The sequence below is a fragment of the Mustela lutreola genome, chromosome 7 (genome assembly GCF_030435805.1).
Source record: "Mustela lutreola isolate mMusLut2 chromosome 7, mMusLut2.pri, whole genome shotgun sequence".
Taxonomy (NCBI): Eukaryota; Metazoa; Chordata; class Mammalia; order Carnivora; family Mustelidae; genus Mustela; species Mustela lutreola.
This window is the reverse complement of record NC_081296.1, coordinates 112,125,484-112,144,775: the sequence shown is the minus strand read 5'-3', so window position 1 is coordinate 112,144,775 and position 19,292 is coordinate 112,125,484. Positions and strand designations below refer to the sequence as shown.

General features: G+C 36.6%; 1 protein-coding gene across 14 annotated transcripts in view; it reads right to left on the bottom strand.

Moving 5' to 3' along the window:
• Positions 1-19,292, bottom strand: part of KIAA0586 (KIAA0586 ortholog) — a 139,525-nt gene that overhangs the window by 60,734 nt on the left and 59,499 nt on the right. For all 14 annotated transcript variants that reach the window (XR_009355704.1, XM_059182206.1, XM_059182213.1 and 11 more), the window contains 7 exons: positions 17,072-17,271; positions 14,182-14,341; positions 12,756-12,975; positions 11,995-12,236; positions 10,971-11,047; positions 4,747-4,881; positions 2,448-2,625 (listed from right to left, as the gene is read on the bottom strand). Coding sequence is in view for 13 of the 14 variants with exons in the window: in XM_059182206.1 (XP_059038189.1) it covers positions 2,448-2,625; positions 4,747-4,881; positions 10,971-11,047; positions 11,995-12,236; positions 12,756-12,975; positions 14,182-14,341; positions 17,072-17,271 (1,212 nt within the window). In the remaining variant the exon portion in view is untranslated. The remainder of the gene's footprint in view (positions 1-2,447; positions 2,626-4,746; positions 4,882-10,970; positions 11,048-11,994; positions 12,237-12,755; positions 12,976-14,181; positions 14,342-17,071; positions 17,272-19,292) is intronic.

Sequence of the window (19,292 nt, the reverse complement as noted above, 5' to 3'; positions counted from 1 at the left end):
ACTAGGATATATCCTCATGTATTTTATTCTATAATAATTTAACAAGTACCTAGTTTTTCTCAAGTACCTAGCAGCTGTCAAGTGAGCTGTGAGAGCCACCTAGTGTCAATTCTGTTTAACTGCAATTTGCAGATAGCGAGATACCAATACAACAAGCAAAGGAGAGGGGGGAAGAGGAGCAAACCAAGAAACACACTCGTAACCCACTCATAACTACAAAGAACTGATGGCTGCCAAAGGGAAGGTGGGGAGGGTGGTGATGAAATAGGTGATGGGGATTATGGAGTGTGCTTTTTTAAAAATTAATTTTATTAACATATAATGTATTATTAGCCCCAGGGGTACAGACAGGTAAGGAGAGCACTTGTGATGAGCACCCCTGATATATGGAAGTACGGAATCACTATATTGTACACCTGAAACTAATATTTCATTGTATGTTAACTAACTGGATTTAAATAAAAACTTCAAAAAGTCACATTTTATGCCATTTTAAATACTACTCATTTAGGGGTGCCTGGGTGGCTCAGTCAGTTAAATGTCTGCCTTAGGTTCAGTTCATGATCCCAGAGTCCTGGGATGGAGCTTCACATCGGACTCCCTGCTCAGCTGAGAGTATGCTTCTCCCTCTCCCTCTGTTGCTCCCGCTGCTTGTGCTCACTCTCTCTCTCTCAAATGAATAAAATCTTTTTTAAAAATCCTATTAGTTTAAAAGAATGTAAAATATTTAATGCCTTCACTATGTGCACAAAATGAGAAATAACTCCAATCTTACTTTATATTTATTCTCCTGGAAAATTTAGTCTTGAATTTCTCTTAATTCTGAATGGTACAAGGTGTTCACCCAATATAAAATGGAGATTTTAAATACTCTATACTAATGTTTTTCTGACTTAATGCATTTCCTTTTCTGATCCTTGGAAAATCTGCAAACCCCCGGAAGTTCTTTTCACTTAAGGGAATGCAGCAATGGGCATGGAAAAATCAGCAAATGAGAATACATTTGCTCCTCATGAATTTGCTGATTCCATATTTGCAAATTCACCTACTCAATAAAATTTACTTCTAATCCCCAAGTCAACAGTTGCAGTGATTTTGTGATCATTCACAGACATGGGTAGACTAAAAAAACTTGCATCACCCATTTACTAGCAGAGGCTGAACCAAGGTGATGCTGTTTTCTTATTTCAGCTCTTATACTATAAACAAGGGTCCCTTTTGCTGTCTATTTACTGTCTGTTCACATCTTTGTGCTTCTTGTTGGTGATCTGTGGTTTCAAGTGGCCCCACTCAGACTGCTGAAGTGCCATCTGGTGTCTTAAGTGCACAAAGCTGTGACAGGCCTTAGAGAGAAAATACATGGATTCCAGAAGCTTTGTTCAGGCCCGAGCTACATACAGTGTTGCGGACCCTGAGCTCAATGTCAATGAACCAACAATATATATTACAATAAATTTCTTTAAAAAGAAACACACATTAACACAGTTACATATTGATCAGTTGACAAAGATGTTATGATCAGAGGCTTGCAGGAATCTAGGCTGTATTTTCCCCCAAGGAGCAATGGGTCAGTATTTACTAACTCAGTGTTTCTGATGACTCCACAGATAGCAAAGATAATAAGAATCAACCATATATGCTAGTGATCAGTATTCTCTCTTCTATTCTTTTTTAAGATTTATTTATTTATTTATCTGACAGAGAGAGATCACAAGTAGGCAGAGGCAGGCAGAGAGAGAGAGGGAAGCAGCCTCCCTGCTGAGCAGAAAGCCTGATGCGGGGCTTGATCCCAGGGCTCTGGGATAATGACCTGAGCTGAAAGCAGAGGCTTTAACCCACTGAGCCACCCAGGCACCCCTCTCTTTTCTATTCTTATTTCCAAAGTGTTATAGCAGAAAGTCTGGCTAATGAGGTTCTAAACTAGTCATGAATACACTGAGCATTGTGTCAGAAATCCTTACAGTGTAAAGAATGAATTTCTAGAGGATTATCTAATTTAACCTTGTCCTACACAAGATATGTTCTGTCACAGTTTGGTGTTCTAAATTATATTTTTTCTAATATATAGTAAAATAAAATTAAATAAATAAATAAATAAAATACATCACTATTAAAAAATTTTAAGTATATGTATGCCTATTACCAAAATTATCCCATGCACCAACCAGTGGCTCACGTACTGACACCTGAATCACATCTGGGAAAATATATAGACCACAAAAAAATAGTCATTACTAAACTTTTCAATAATGAAGACCCTTTTTAATAAAGAAATTTTGCCCCTACCTGAAAATAGCAATTTTCTTAATTCAGATTAGGATCACTATCACAATTATAACACAAAACAGAATATGGCATTCAGCCTGGAAACAGTACAAAGGAAGTGTGATGGGATTCAAGTACATTCTAATAAATGCTATATCAAGAAGCAATATTTTGGTGTATACCTGCAACTGTGTCATATTGCTGAGATAATGGCTGAGGAGCACATTTTTTATCCGAAAACTCTGCATTAGTGGCAGGTGACTGCATAGAGACAGACTGTCCCAGTAAGATGTTCTCTGCTGCTGCTGTCAGCCTGGGCCTTTGTCCTTCACTAAGTTCACCTGCACTGTTTTCCAAGTCCTATAAAAGGTAGCAACAATTGTTAAAACACTATGTTAAAATCAAGTCAAAAGAGCAAAAATTTGTCAAATACCATGAACTTGACTGCTTGAAAGGTATTGTAGGAAGTGCTTATTACACACACACACACACACACGCACACACTCTAATGAAAGACAGCCTTAAAAAGTTAGATTGATCAGGCATCTAGCAATAGGCTTTGTTGCCAATACCTCATTTTTTATGAAGTTAAATAAGCATTATCTTGCTTTTCAAACTCCAAATTAGATAGCAAAACACCTAAGAAAACTTTTATGATTTAAACTAAATAATGGCACACATTGCATATTGTTCATACAGCTTCAAATTATATTTTTCATTCTTCATTAATGTAAACTGCCTGAACTTGTTAGGGTGAATCTTATAGTTAAGTGACATAAACATTACCCTTATCCAAATAATTACATTTTTTTATAAGTACCTAAGTTGAAGAAGACTACTTTCATTATATTAATAAAGTTCTTCCCCCTCAGAAAGTACACAATACATTTCTTTATCAAGTATATAAAATAAATTTAGGGTGCCTGGGTGGCTCAGTTGTTAAGTGTCTGCCTTCAACTCAGGTCATGATCCCAGGGTCCTGGATCAAGTCCTGCATGGGGCTCCCTGCTCAGCGGAAGCCTGCTTCTCCTTCTCCCACTCCCCTGCTTGTGTTCCCTCTTGCGCTGTGTCTCTCTCTGTCAAATAAATAAAATCTTTAAAATATATACACATATATATAAAAAATAAATTTTACAACTAAAAAAATTAAGACTTCTATTTTCTTTCTGTATTAAAAATTATGTATGTGATCACTACCACATTTTGTGACTTAGAAATATTCTATGAGTTTACTTATTAAGAACCGAATAAAAATTCCAGGATCTGAAAGTTCTCATGTTTCTCACTGAAATGGGATTTAATTTCAACCAAGTGTTTTTCTAGAATATATGAAGAAATCACTGCTGAAACATCTTCAATGTAACTATAAAATTAACTATGGCTCTTTAACTATAAAGTAAAATCTAACTTCTTAGCTCAACATTCAAGATTTTCTATAATTTTCCCAAATTTTTGTGCATTTCTATCTCCTCTAAGGCCCTAATGTGACTTTTTTCAGGAACATCAATTACCCCAACAACCTCTAAATAGAACAGGATTGTTTTGCAATTAATATAAAACCTTTGGAGACTCTTTGGCAAAATTTAGAACGATGGCAGATACACTTTCCCTAGAAATTAATTAGGAATATTTCATAGTGCCTCTCTTACTCTGCCACTACCATATAAACTGTTGGGCAATAAACAGTACCTTCTCTATTATGAATCAATTTTCTAGGGTGCTTGTAATTGCTGAGCTATTTAATACCTTAATACTCTAGGACTCTACTGAAGCCTTAGCTTGCATACTTACAAAATGCTCTCATACTCATAAGTATCATTGATCTTGGCAACAACCCAGATGGCAGACACTGGTGCCCCAGACTAAGAGATCAGGGAACACAAAAGGATGAAAAGGTGCAGCTGAAACCGGATCAGGATTCATTCCTTCTCCTATTTCCCTCCAAACACCAGGACTGGATTATAAAACCTCCAAATTCTTTCCTACATATCATACCTTGTGACCTTCTTGCCCAGAATATCTTAATAGCCTCTACAGTGCCCAAGCCTTTCCATCGCTTAAACAGTTCTTTATGATCATCTGGTTCAACCAACTTCTCCAGACTTTTCTCTTTATCCAAAGTGCTTGTCACACTGAGCTATTCAATACTTTCTAAAAATTTTGATCCATTATTAACTATAGAGTAATTGTTAGGCCCTTTTCTCCGTACAGGACTGTGAGCGTCCTAAGGGTAGGGGTTCTGTCTCCTTCATCTTTGTACGTTTTTCAAGACTGGTTCTGGCACATAGTGGATATTCAGTAAATGGCTGAAGAAAGAAAGAATGACTGATCGTCACAGATCATCTAAAAGGGCTTTGGTTTTTTTCAACTGTAGAACAGGAGGGCTGGAGCAGATGGCCTAAACTCTAGAGCTCTGATTTCAGGCTAAAGTTACTATAAAGTTGACCCCTGAATAAATTGAAGAATAAGGTTAATAAGTACCTCTGAATGATAGACTGCTTGCTGTGAAACCAAGGAGTCCTGGTTTTGTTTAGCAAGAAGAGAAAGAATTGCGTCTGCATGAATTTTTTTATGGGGCATCCTAATCACTTGTCCTTCGCTGGGAGGATCATCTTCCTGAATGAAATATAAAGACAGTTAATATAATTAAAAATCCTATGAAACACTGCATTTTTCTTGATTTATGATTAATGAAATGTAGCAGCCATCATGAAAATGGTCATATTAGCACTTTATGGAAAGAAGGTGGACTCTGTTTTCATCAGTTCTCATTTTCATTTGACTATACTAACAAGTCTTTAGTATGCCTCAAATAGAAACAACAATATAAAATAATTTGGCTATACTTCAACTGGACATTTAGTATAATATACATGCAAATTGGACCCTCGCTCTGAAGTGACTGAGTTATCATGATTCATAAATGTTTTAGGTAGGGCCATCAAGTTTTTGGCTTACACAGTTTCCTGCTTCATATTTATGCAGCACCCAAAGCAACACCATGGTGTGGTGATAGGGACAGAGCACTGAAACCTGGACCACAGGCAAAAACGAAAAACTATAGAAATATGTTAAGGCACCTATAGACCTCTGATTGTCCCTTTGCCTGTGGGCTGACCTTTGGTACTTGGCTAGGGAGCAGGTACTACAGCCTTCCCCGGAGGACCCAAACTAGGCTTCCTGGCACCTTAAATAAGACCTGTCCCAAAGATGCAGGACGGTATGGGGCTCAGAATCAGAGAAACTAGATTCCCTTGTAAATCCAACAATTTTTTTAAAAAGATTTTATTTATCTATTTGACAGAAAGAGAGAGATCACAAGTAGGCCTCTGTAGGCAGAGCGGGGCGGGGGGGTGGGAAGCAGACTTCCGGCTGAGGAGAGAGCCCTATGCTGGGCTCAATCCCAGGACCCTGAGATCATGACCTGAGCCAAAGGCAGAGGCTTAACCTACTGAGCCACCCAGGCACCCTGTAAATCCAACTATTAACAAGATTTTTAACTCCAGCAGTAGTACTTTTTACTTAACATTTTACTAGTAATGAAATAAAGTTTATTAATTCCAGATTACTGTCAGTCTTTATCCCCCAGCTGTATATAGATAAATGTCTGTTGGTGATATGACTTAGGTTGTTCTTGGATTTTTAGGATTATACTTCTGCACTTGACTTCATTATGAATTTGTAGCATATCTGGGGCACCTGCATGGCTCAGTTAGGTAAGCCTCTGCCTTCAGCTCAGTTTGAGATCCCAGCATCCTGGGATCAGCTGGAGTCTGTTTCTCCCTCTCCCTCTGTTGTTCTCCCCACCCCACACTCTCACTCTTGCTCTCTCTCTCTCTCTCTCTCAAATGAATAAATAAAATCTTTTTAAAAATGAATTTGTAGGGGTACCTGGGTGGCTCAGTGGGTTAAGCCTCTGCCTTCGGCTCAGGTATTGATCTCAGGGTCCTGGGATCGAGTCCCGCATCGGGCTCTCTGCTCAGCGGAGAGCCTGCTTCCTCCTCTCTCTCTGCCTGCCTCTCTGCCTATTTGTGATCTCTCTGTGTCAAATAAATAAATAAAATCTTTTTTAAAAAATGAATTTGTAACTTATTTGATTTAGGCTTACCAAAAACATTAAAAGTTCAGTTTCAAATGAAGAAAAAAAAAGATGTTACCATTTAGTCCCATTTGGGTTTAGCTATTATTTTAAACAAACTTACAAACTCACTATAAACTTAAACATTCTCTGGTCCATGATAAAGTTCTAAGGATGGGTAAAAATACCATAATGACATATTAAGTAAACCAAATGTTAGTTTAATGCTTCTCTGAAAATAAAGACATCTCATTTTTGCCTTCCCCACATATTATTTAATAAAAGTGATTTTCGGGGCGCCTGGGTGGCTCAGTGGGTTAAAGCCTCTGTCTTCGGCTCGGGTCATGATCCCAGGGTCTTAGGATCAAGCCCTACATCGGGCTCTCCGCTCCGCGGGAAGCCTGCTTTCTACTGTCTCTCTGCCTGCTTGTGATCTCTGTCTGTCAAATAAATAGATAAAATCTTTAAAAAATAAAAAATAGAAAAAAATAATAAAAGTGATTTTCACTCTCTTCATAATGATTCAATGACTTGCAATAGAGAATTACTGTGAGACAAGTAATTGTACCATTAAAATCTTACCAAAAAAAATCTCCTTAATGCATTATTTTACACCCCTGTATATAGTAAAGCAAATTGTTTTTAACAAATTTTACTTGGATATATTAATTTCCAGATTCAGCATCATTATACGATTAATGATATCCTTATTATAGATCCTATTAAGTATCCTTAATAACATAAAGATGCTACCTAGCCTCCAAAGCTGCTTATGGACTTGAGAAATCTCCACCACACACAGCCAGCCCCTTGTAACTTAAGCTTTAGGATTCAGATAGCCCCAATTAGAACTCAAAATATACAGTTAATAGCTTAAAATGAAAAGTAAAGGTATCACATATCTGTGTAGAAAGAGTTGTGTATCTGTCACTGAATAGCTATGTGACATGGACAAGCTATTGAACCTCACTCAACTTCATCTGTAAAATGAGATGTCACATATAACAAAGGACATACATGAGAACACTGGGAACTTTTTCAAAATATACAGGTCTAGGCTTCTAACTGGCCACACATGCACACCATATAACTCTCATGACCTACCAAATCCACCTATCAGAAGCTGGAACCAGCATGCATATTTCTTAAAACCTCCCCCAGTGAATTTAATATATAGTCCTAGTTTATATCAGTTCAAGTGGCTGTTTCACAGGAACTTCTGGCATTATGATTACAAAGGGACAGAAGGACATGACTTTTCAAAAGTACACCAATCTCTCTGTTTTCATCAAGTATAATGGAGAGATATTAAGGCCACCAGACTTTACTTTCAGATTTACCAAACTCTTTGAAACTACTAAAACATGGACAAAGTATGTGAAAATTTACATTTCAAGACATGGGACATCAGGTAACAAAAGACAGTGGCCCCTGAGAGATAGAAACGAATCAGGAGGAGCACCTGGGTGGCTCAGTGGGTTAAAGCCTCTGCCTTCGGCTCAGGTCATGATCCCGGGGTCCTGGGATCGAGCCCCGCATCGGGCTCTCTGCTTAGCAGGGAGCCTGCTTCCTCCTCTCTCTCTCTCTCTGCCTGCCTCTCTGTCTACTTGTGATCTCTGTCAAATAAATAAATAAAATTTAAAAAAAAAAAAAAAAAAGAAACGAATCAGGAGAGCCCTGTGACTGCTCCAGATCACTGCCTGTGGGAGTTTCCAGGCTCCCAGAAAAGTGAAAGCTGCACAGGGATCGAACTCTGGAGATCTGCAGAGGGTCCACTTTGAGCACTGAATACTGATCAGCACATGCATGTGAGTTAACCATGTGAGGCTAAACTAAAGACTAGCTCCAACAAGTGCCCAGGGCGTGTACACAGGCTAGAGTAATAGTTGTTCCTACCAAGCAGGCTGGAAAACCACATTTAATGAGGCACTGGCTGGAGTGCCTACAAGGGTCTTGCCTCCACGGCAGGGAACGAATAGCCTTAGAGTGAGTACTGCTCTGGTCTTGCCTCATTAATCTTTAAAGCAAGACTCAAAAGGGTAAAACTGTCTTTACGCAATTTAACCATATGCCTGAGGAAAGCCCAAAACTCTGCAGATTCTTGTAATTCCTGTAAAATATAATTCCTATAAAACATAGATGCAAAAGCCAACACAAAATTTTAGCAGATCAAATTAAACAGCTTTTCTTTAAAAGTTTACCATATACCTACCACATATCTATCCAATCCACTCCTAGGGATTTGCCCAAGAGAAATGAAAGCATACGTCCATATAAAACTTGTACATAAATGTTCATAGTTGCTTTATTTGTGATAGCCAAAACTGGAATCAACCTAAATGTCCACTGACAGGTGAACAGACAAATTGTGGTACATCCATACAACACAGCAATAAAAAGGAACTAACTATGTTACACACTACAACATAGATGAATCTCAAAATAACTGTGCTGAGTTCAAGCAACCAGAAAAAAAGAATATATACCACATGATTTCATTTCTGTTATTTTGGAAAATGCAAATGAATTATAGCTACAGAAAGCAGACCAGTAGCACGGTAGATATGTGGGGGGATAAGGGGACTGATAAGAGATGAGAAGGACAAATTACAAAAGGGCATGAGGAAACTTTGGGAAGTGATGGATGGTGATATGTTCATTATCTTGACGGCTTTACAGATATATACATATGTCAAAAATTATCAAACTTTTTTAAAAAGAGCAAAAATAACAGCAATGCTTAGCAAAAGCTATAGATAAAGGTAGATGAGAGTTGAGTACAACTGCCTTCCCTTCCTTGGGTGGTTAAAAATATAAAAAAGGGGTGCCTGGGTGGCTCAGCTGTTTAAGCATCTGCCTTCAACTTAGGTCATGATCCCAGGGTCCTGGGTTCGAGCCCCACATCGGGCTCTCTGCTCAGCAGGGAGCCTGCTTCCCCTCCTCTCTTTCTGCCTGCCTCTCTGCCTGCTTGTGATCTCTGCCTGTCAAATAAATAAATAAATTCTTTAAAAAATATATGTAGATAGATATAGATTGCTATTCCTTAATAATATTTCAAAAGAAAATTCCTATTATCATTTCTGTATTATAGTTCTATGTGGATATGTGATAATTGATATTACATATATTATAATACTAAGTGATATTACACATATTGCAATAATTGTAATTATATATATAATTTAAATACACACATATATGTAAGTAAATATATACATATTTAAAATATATGTACCTATTTAAAATATATACCTATTTTTTTAAAATTTTTTTTAATTAAAAAAAATTTTTTTTATAAACATATAATGTATTCTTGGCCCCAGGGGTACAGGTCTGTGAATCACCAGGTTTACACACTTCACAGCACTCACCATAGCACATACCCTCCCCAATGTCCATAACCCCACCACCCTCTCCCTATCTCCCCTTGCCCCAGCCACTCTGTTTGTTTTGTGACATTAAGAGTCTCTTATGGTTTGTCTCCCTCTCGATCCCATCTTGTTTCATTTATTCTTTTCCTACCCCCCAAAGCCCCCACGTTACATCTCCACTTCCTCATATTAGGGAGATCATATGATAGTTGTCTTTCTCCAACTGACTTATTTCTCTAAGCATAATACCCTCTAGTTCCATCCACGTCATCACAAATGGCAAGATTTCATTTCTTTTGATGGCTGCATAGTATTCCATTGTAAAATATATACTTATTATATATATATATATATATATATATATTTTTTTTTTTTTAAATAGGCTCCATACCCAGCATTGAACCCAATGCAGGGCTTGAACTAATGATCCTGAGATCAAGACCTAAGCTGAAATCAAGAGTTAGCTGCTTAACCAACTGAGCCACCCAAGCACCCCTGAAATAATATAAATACTTTCTTAAAGATTTATTTATATATTTGATAGAGAGAGAAAGTCTGTGAGAGTGGAAGGGGGAGGGACGGAGGAAGAGAGAGGGAGTAAGGGAAAGAGAGAGAGAGAGAGAATATCCTCAAGCAGGCTCCCCACTGAGCATACAGCCCAATGCAGGCCTCCATCTCAGGACCCAGAGATCAGACCTGAGCCAAAATTAAGAGTCAGGCACTTAACCAACTGAGCCACCCAGGAGCCCCCATAATCATGTTTTTAAATGGCAACTTCCACAGAGCTAGGTAATAACTAGGAAGTACTGGTACTACTATGTCCTATTTCAGTTTCTTTTTCTTATGCCAAAGAATTCAATTATTTTTAGCACAAAGAATTATAATCCTGATTAGGGAAAAATAACAAATATATCCTAAGAGAGCAGGTTAAACAGATAAAGCCCTGTTTGGAATATTATAAAGGCACTATACCATATGACAATTTGACTGGGCTTGATTTTCATTACTTAATTGTATTAACTGTATATTTTTCAACTACTGGATACACAGAGGTTAATAACTTTCATTCTCATAATTATGATAATGAAACATACAAAAATGATAATGAAATGTGCAAAGCTTAAATTCCTTCATGGATATTTTATTAAATTTTATACCTGTAACTCAAATATCTGAGAGAAAACCCTGATCGATGGCAACAAATTCATCAAAATATTCTTTGTGTCAGAATCAATATGGAGCCAATAATTTCTTACCATCTCAAGGGCGTCTTGCAGAGTACTGGATAAGCTATCATTTAGGTTCATCAGATACAGTCCTTCGTCTCCTAAAACTACAGGTTACATTGTAAAAATTTAGAAAACAGAACATAAACTTAGTAAATAACCTGACCACAAAGCCATAGAATTTTACATTTAAACTTACACAAAATACCGTTCGTAAATAATACTGTTCATAAATAATAATAATTCACAAGCTACTCAATCTCACACTTTTTTTAAAGTACATTTTATAACAAATATGAGAATTTCGTTTTACCTACCAGCTTGTCAGAAATTAAAAAGAGCTATAGATATCAGTGGTAACCATGAAACTGAGAAAGAGGCATTCCTAAATAACATGATGTAATATTTCTAAAGAGTATGTTGGTAATGTACCACTATTTTAAAGGTGCATATTCTGATTCAGCAATTCCACTTCTAGGAGTGTGTTCAAAGAAATTAATCAGATAGGTGCACAAAATATGTGTGTAAAAAATGGTTACTGGAGAGTTAGTATGGAAATACTAAAAGCAAACTACATGCCAACCACTATGGCATTGTTTTAAGAGACCACACACAACTAAAAAAAATGAGGTATGGCTAGATATACTGATATAGAAAGATGTCCACAATATCTTATTAGGTAAAAAAAAATTCGGGTTTCAAAAAATTCAGGTTTCATATATAGTATGATCTTATTTTTAAAGGTAAAAATACACCCCCACAAATACATATACATACGTATTTAGGTATCTACATATGCATAGAAAAAAACAGACTGGAAGGACATACCCCAAACTATTAAGAGTGGTATTATTTTTGGAAGGTGAGATTTGTGAGCAAGATTTTCCTTTCTTCTGAAGTTAAGGCATAGAAAAGTTAAAGTGCAGAGTCCATATTCTTTCTATTATACCATGTTTAATCTTGAAACTTAAGTAAAAGCACTTGGCATAGAAAAGTATTACTGAGGAATTATCATAATCTAACCAGTGAAATTAATTGATACAAGTTAACTTACTCTTGGGAGTCCCTCTTTGACCAAAGTTAAATAGAATCTCTCCTTCAGAGATGGGTCTATCCAGAGTCTCCGTTTCAGTGACAGTAACGCTGAAGGTGCTCTCTGTTGTTGATGAATCAGAACCTGGCATCTGTGTGAGGGAAGAGGCGTTGGTGCCAGGAAGAAGTGGGGGCTCTGGAGGTGCAGGCTGAGCAGGGAAATCCACACTCTCAGGTTCTTCCTCCTTGGCCACAGACATTACACTAAGAAGAAAAAGACATATTTTGCATTTAGGTCACTGAAGGCCTATATTAATTTTTATATTAAAAAACCAGATTCAAATGCTTCCCTTAGCAAAGTACTTCTATAATCTGCATTACTATAATTACCAAGATTTATTTTTCTAAATTGTTTTCATGCTTTAATCATAGACCATCTTGAAAGTTCTACCATCTCTCAGATAAATCTGTATGGTAATATAAAAGTTAACCGATCAGTGTAAATGAAGATTTGCTCTGAAGAGAAATCATTTTCTGTTTTATGAACAATATTATGACAGTATCTATTTTAATCTGTTTCACAAGAAAATGTTTTAAAAAAGAACTAAAGGCATAAGTAAATCTGGTGAAAATTTTAAAAATTTGAAATTCATGAAGCTTCTTCCTACAAAAGTATAAAGTAGCTTGTGGTTTATAAAGCTTCATCATTTCTGATGTTTTTAATGGATTATATATGTCAACAAAAGAAATGCAGTTACTGAAAGGGAGTATGTCCTCATTTACATAGCTCTCGGATGAAGTTCTTCTTGAAGAGAGCTAGGATTCTCTTCTTCCAGTGGCAGGTCTCTGTCACTCCATGGCTTAGGAAGCTCTGGACCTGATGGCTTCACTTTATCAACGGAAATCTCTGACAAAGTTGGGGGAAAAGCCACTGCAGGAGGAGGGGTAGTAGCAGGGGTAACCGCTGGAGTATTAACAAGTGTGATGGCAGGCGTTTCATTTCCTAAAGATTTTTTGTTTAAAAAGAAATTGAAAGATAAAAGTCAATAAACAACTCCATAGGAAGGCAAGCTATGTTGCTTCAGGAATTTCTTAACATTTGGGTGTACAAATAATGGCAATGATGATGATGATGATGGCCATTAATGGGAAAATTCCCAAATTAATTTAGTAACGTATAAGAATATAATCTTGAAAAGACCCATCACTTTTATACTGCCATGAACTGAAAAGTAGTATTTTTTTTTTAAAGATTTTATTTATTGGGGTACCTGGGTGGCTCAGTCATTAAGCATCTGCCTTTGGCTCAGGTCATAATTCCAGGATCTTGGGATTGAGCCCTACATCAGCCTCCCTACTCAGCCGGAAGCCTGCTTCACCCTCTCCCACTCCTCCTGCTTGTGTTCCCTCTCTCACTGTCTCCATGTCAAATAAATAAAATCTTAAAAAAAAAAAAAAAGACACGTACCTTTAAAAATATATACATTTTGGGGCACCTGGGTGGCTCAGTGGGTCAAAGCCTCTGCCTTCCGCTCAGGTCATGATCCCAGGGTCCTGGGATCAAGCACCATATTGGGCTCTATGCTCAGCAGAAAACCTGCTTCCTTCTCTCTCTCTCTCTCTCTTTCGGCCTGCCTCTCTGCCTACTTGTGATCTCTGTCAAATAAATAAATAAAAATCTTTTAAAAATATTTATTTATTTATTTATTTGAGAGAGAGAGAGAGCACGAGGAGGGTAAGGGGCAGAGCGAGAAGCAGACTCCCTGATAAGCAGAGAGCCCAATGTAGGACTCTGGGATCACGATCTTAGCTGAAGGCAGATGCTTAACCCACTGAGCCACCCAGGTGCCCCTGAACTTAAAAGTGGTCTAAGTGTGTATAAGATCTTATACTTTTTTAAGTTTTTTTTTTTTTTAAGATGCTTTGTTTTTTTAACTAATCTCTAAGTTCAATGTGGGGCTTAAACTTACAACCCTGAAATCAAGAGTCACATGCTCTACTAACTGAGGCAGCCAAGCACCCCTAGATCACATACTTTAAAAAGTAGCAAACAATTTCTTAGTTTCCTTGCAAGAAAGGATGATTTACTAAAACCTAGTAAGCAAAATGTATGTGCATATTAATCTACAAAACATCTTATAAAATAAACTATGTAATCTTATGTAATAGTTATCAGATGAAAACTGATATACAGAAATAAGGTTTCTACCTTTTCCAGCAAATATTTCTTCTGCAGGAATAGCTAAATCATGATCTGAATCATAGGGAGAAGAATCTGGTGTTTTTACTAATACACATTCCTTAGGAGGTGACGAAGGTGAGCGAGGAGGAGTTGGCTGTGGGGTAGCCACTGGGGTACATACTCTTGCCTAAAATAAATAAAACAAGGTATTGATAATCACTCAAGATCGTATAATCACCCAAAACCGATAATGTCCAATAATGAAATGAGTTCATTCAAGATTACAAAGAATTTAAATGAATGGGAGGAAATGGAGCCCTACCTTGAACTTCTAGCTGTGAGTTTCAAGATTAGCCTGCAGAGAGCCTCAGGCTACTACACTAGCTCTGCCTCTGAAGTAGGCCCCAAAGAAAGCTAAGGCTCCCTCTTCTAACATAGAGAGGAAGACACAGTGAATATACAGCTGAAGATGAAATGCAAACACAAGCTGGGGAGGCCATGTAACAGAAAGGAAGTGTTTTAACTGACAATATATCAAAGAGCAGCCTTTTAGCACAAAAGAACAGAGCTTGTGAAAAGTAATGGAAGGATAAGAAAAAGCAGGGGTGGAGGGGATGAAATGAAGACAATGTGGAGATGGAAAGTACTGAGGAAGGAAAAAGTAAACAATAGTGTGAATTAAGTCTCCTTTCCTAGCCATATCTTACCTCCCTAATTCCCTTCCCCAGAGTCATCAAACATAATTTTGATTGAAGACATTTCATGTGTGTATAGATTATCTGCGGAATAACTTCTTAAAAGTGGGACTCCTTGGTTAAAGGGTTAATTGCTTTTTTAATTTGAATACATATCGCCAAATTTCCCTCTGCAGGGTTATATTATTGTACACTAACCAAAAGAAGATATGAGAATTCCCATTTCCCCAAGGTTTTCTACACAATGTCATTATATAAGTAAAAGTGAGGTTTCAGTGATTTTTTTTCTTATTATCAGTGATACTGACCATCTTTTTATATGTATATGGGCCATTTGTATTTCTTTTTTGTGTGTTAACTGTCTAGACATATCTTTTAGCTATTTTTCAAATATACTATCTTTTTTCTCCTCATTCTGAAACATCTGCATAGAGGAGGGTAATTAGCCTTTATTCTGATTATGAGTTGAAAATTGATATGCAATTTTAAAACCATGAAGCATATTAGAAATTCTATGGTACTGCTTAATAATTAGTATATTCTCAGACTTTATTTCTTTCCTTTTAACTACATAAAACTATAGCATAAGAGCACTGTTGTCAAATATAATTCTACTAACCATCATTATCAGAGAATCTAAGGTATTCTAATTAGTAGTGGTAATGGACAATGATGATAAACAATTAGTTATTGAATGCCAAGTTCCAGGCAGTAGATGAAGCTCTTTACATTCATCATCTCACTATATCTTCCACAAAATCTTAGCTAAGATGTTAACAGTACCATAAAGATGTCAATTCTCTCCAAATTAAACTAATCGAAATAGGATCAATTTCCACAAAAATTCCAACAAAATCTTTCATGGCACTTGAAAACTGTATTTTAATGTATACTTGGAAGATCAAAGTATCAAGAAAAGTCATGACAATTCTGGACATAATGAACAATATGGCAGTGAGAGAAGGGAGCTTGCCCTCCTAGATACTCAGCAAGTAGATTCTGGTGAAGTCCTGATTATTTAAACTTTATGGGTCTTCTCTATTATATATATGAAACTAAAGCAACAGAGCTGATGGTTCGAATTCAGATCTCCCCAAGTCCATACTCTTAACATTGTATAGACTGCCTCTTTCACAGATTTTTCTACATTTTCTCATGCAATTGCCCTCATAAGAGTATATGCAGTATATGGGCAGAAAACACACCACCGTTAATTGGCACAAAGAAATCCATAACTCGGATAACAACTGCATTGCATGCATGACCAATGGGCTGAAAAAACACACACCAAAACTATGTACATAATTTCTGGCACACTAACCACAACACGCCAATTACATTATAGCAATCTCTATAAAATTCAAACATGTAACTTTATGTTTATATCTTAAGTGAGGTAGTTTAAATGTTTCATCTATATAAAATGATACCTTCATGATCTATAGAATTAGAAGTGACTATAAAGTTTTAAACATCTGGTAGTAGTAGTATAAAGTCTATTTTAGTTTTGTATAATTCCATGTTCCTATAATAGATTAAAAACTATTTAGCATAGCAAGGCTGATGAAGGAAACAACAGAAGTGCCTAAAATATATTTTATCTTTTAATATAATATATTAATTTTAATATAATCATCTCATCTTTTAAAGAGTAAAAATAGTAGTTTATATAATAACCCAAAGTAATGTGTGAACATTGACTATATCTTGAGTTTAATAAAATCTACAAAGGATATTTTTGAACAACAGGGAAATTCAAATATGGGCTCTATATTATGTAGTATTAACATATCAATGTTAAATTTCTTCAGGAGTATAATGATGGCATTTTGATTATATAATAAAGTATCTTATTCTTAGGAGATAACTGCTAATGCTTTCAGAAGTGAAATGTCATAATATCTGTAACTTTCAAATAATTTTTAAAGAATATATAACATATAAGGACATAAAATTTGTCAAAAAGTTATCAATTGGTAAATATTAAAGGTATACAGACATTCATTGTATTATACTTTCAACTTTTCTATAAATTTAAAAGCTTTTAAAGTAAAATGCTAGGGAAAATATTACTATAAAATCATAGCAAAAAAACCAATCTCAACCACAAGCTATGATCTTATTATGATACCTAATTTAAAATTTGTCTATCTTACTGTTTTTTAATAAATGTATCAAAAACACCCCAGGACTCCAAGTCATTAAAGGAGAGTCACTCCTACCGGCAAGTATGTGCTGTTTGCTGAAACATCCCCAGAAACACTTGTAGCAACACGACCTTGCTTCTTTGTTTCTCTGTCACCCAGCATGACAGCAATGGTCTCAGCAAGAGCCTCATTCACAAAATGGCTAATCATATCTGAATTCACAGGAACCCCAGCATCAACAAAAAGCTGGAAGGCACCATTGCTTGTTCCTTCCACTAAAAAAAAAAAAAAAAAAAAAAAAAAAGGAATTTCAGAGTAAGTGTGCAAGAAACATGCCTGCAATCCAAATCTGAGTTGTTAAAATTTTAGAGATGAAAACATAATGTGTATAAGGAAGTAAGAGGAAGAATAAAAATGAAAATAAAAAATATTACATAAGAGAATACGATGATAACTCACATATTGAACACCTTCTTTAACAAATCATAAAAAGGAGGAAAACACCCAGATGAAAACTTTACTTACATGGTCTCTTCCTATCACTTCAGAATTTAGTGATAAAAAGGACTTGCATACACCTGAAATGTTCTCATCTGAAAACAACTCATATTTCTAAGAACAGGGCAACAGGAAACTCTATGATAGATCTTGGTCAAAACACCAAGGCACAGGGGTACCTGGGTGGCTCAGTTGATTGAGTGTCTAGCTTTGGTTCAGGTCATGGTCCGAGGGTCCTGGATCCAGCCCAGAGCTGGGTTACCTGCCCAGTGGGGAGCCTGCTTCTCCCTCCCATTACCCCTCCCCTCCACTTGTGTTCTCTCTCTCATAAGCTCTCTCTCTCTCAAATAAATAAAATCTTTAAAATAAATAAATATATAAATGAATAATAAAAACCCAAACACAAAGATCCAATGACTACAGAGGATTTTAAAGAAAGAGTAGCTGCTTAATAAATACAAAGACAAAAACTTCCTTCCTTCTAGTTTCAGATACATCAGTTAATAACATTATAGGCTACTCCTACTCACTTTTATAGTACTTTGCATGCTTGATATCAGAAGCTGTATAGATATATTAATATTCCAAATAGGTTATAATTTTTCCCTTATATGAATGTACATAAAATTGAGAAAAACTTCCTCAACAGACTTTACTAGACTTAAAGTGGGGTCTATGTCTAAAGCTCTGTGGAAAACATGTAAACAATGATAATACAATTTGGTGGAGATATAACCTCGCCAAAGAAGTAAAACTAAAGGAGCAATATCCACAATTCCTTAAAAAGTGGTTACAGATGTCTTAGGATCACCTGTTGAGGGATAAGTAATAGTAGTTTACTCTTAAGTTACCATAGCAATGACTACCAAATGTCAAATTTGTATTTGACAGTGTATGTAGATACTTCTCCTTTTAAGTTCTCATAATTTATTGTTTTGGCATGATCAGAAATTAGAATGTTTCTATTATAAAGGCCAAAAGCCCTACCAAGACATAGGCAAAACAAAACAAACACATATACTTATAAATAGAAAAGAATAGAATTTAAATGCCCAATTTGGAAAATATAAGATTTCCATTAAAAAAAAACATAAATTTCCTCATAACTTTGTTGATCATTTTTTTCCCTTCTTTCCAAAAGGTGCTAAAAGAAAATCTGGAGGGGTAGGTAGCAGTGGAGGAGGCATTCAAGTTATACTAAACAAAAAGAATTAACTAAATGCAACAATAAATCATATGGAGTGAGGGAACAGGCTATGGCCGGGTGGAGATGAGGAAAAACAAAGAAAAAAAAATAAACAATAACTCCAAAGCTTTGGAGATTGGAAAATTTGGATCTTAACGTAAACAGGAACAAAAAAAAGGGCAAGTTGGGCTAGAAAAACTCTGGACATGTCAAGTTTTGGGATGCTGGTGCAGAGACACAACTGCAACCTGGAGAAGTAGCAGGCTGAGACTACTTCAGCTAGCCGGAGATCAGCTAGATAGCTTATATAAAGATTGCAAACACCTGAAAATCCATCAGCAGATCGAAGAGAAGAACAGCAGTTCTGGAAACAGAAAAACAACCACTTTCTGAAAGGTAGGACTGGCGGAGAAGTGAATCCAAAGCGACGGGAAGATAGACCCCGGGGGGAGGGGCCGGCTCCCGGCAAGCGGCGGAGCAACCGCGCACAAAATCAGGACTTTTAAAAGTCTGTTCCGCGGAGGGACATCGCTCCAGAGGCTAAACCGGGGCGAAGCCCACGCGGGGTCAGCGTGGCCTCAGGTCCCGCAGGGTCACAGAAGGATCGGGGGT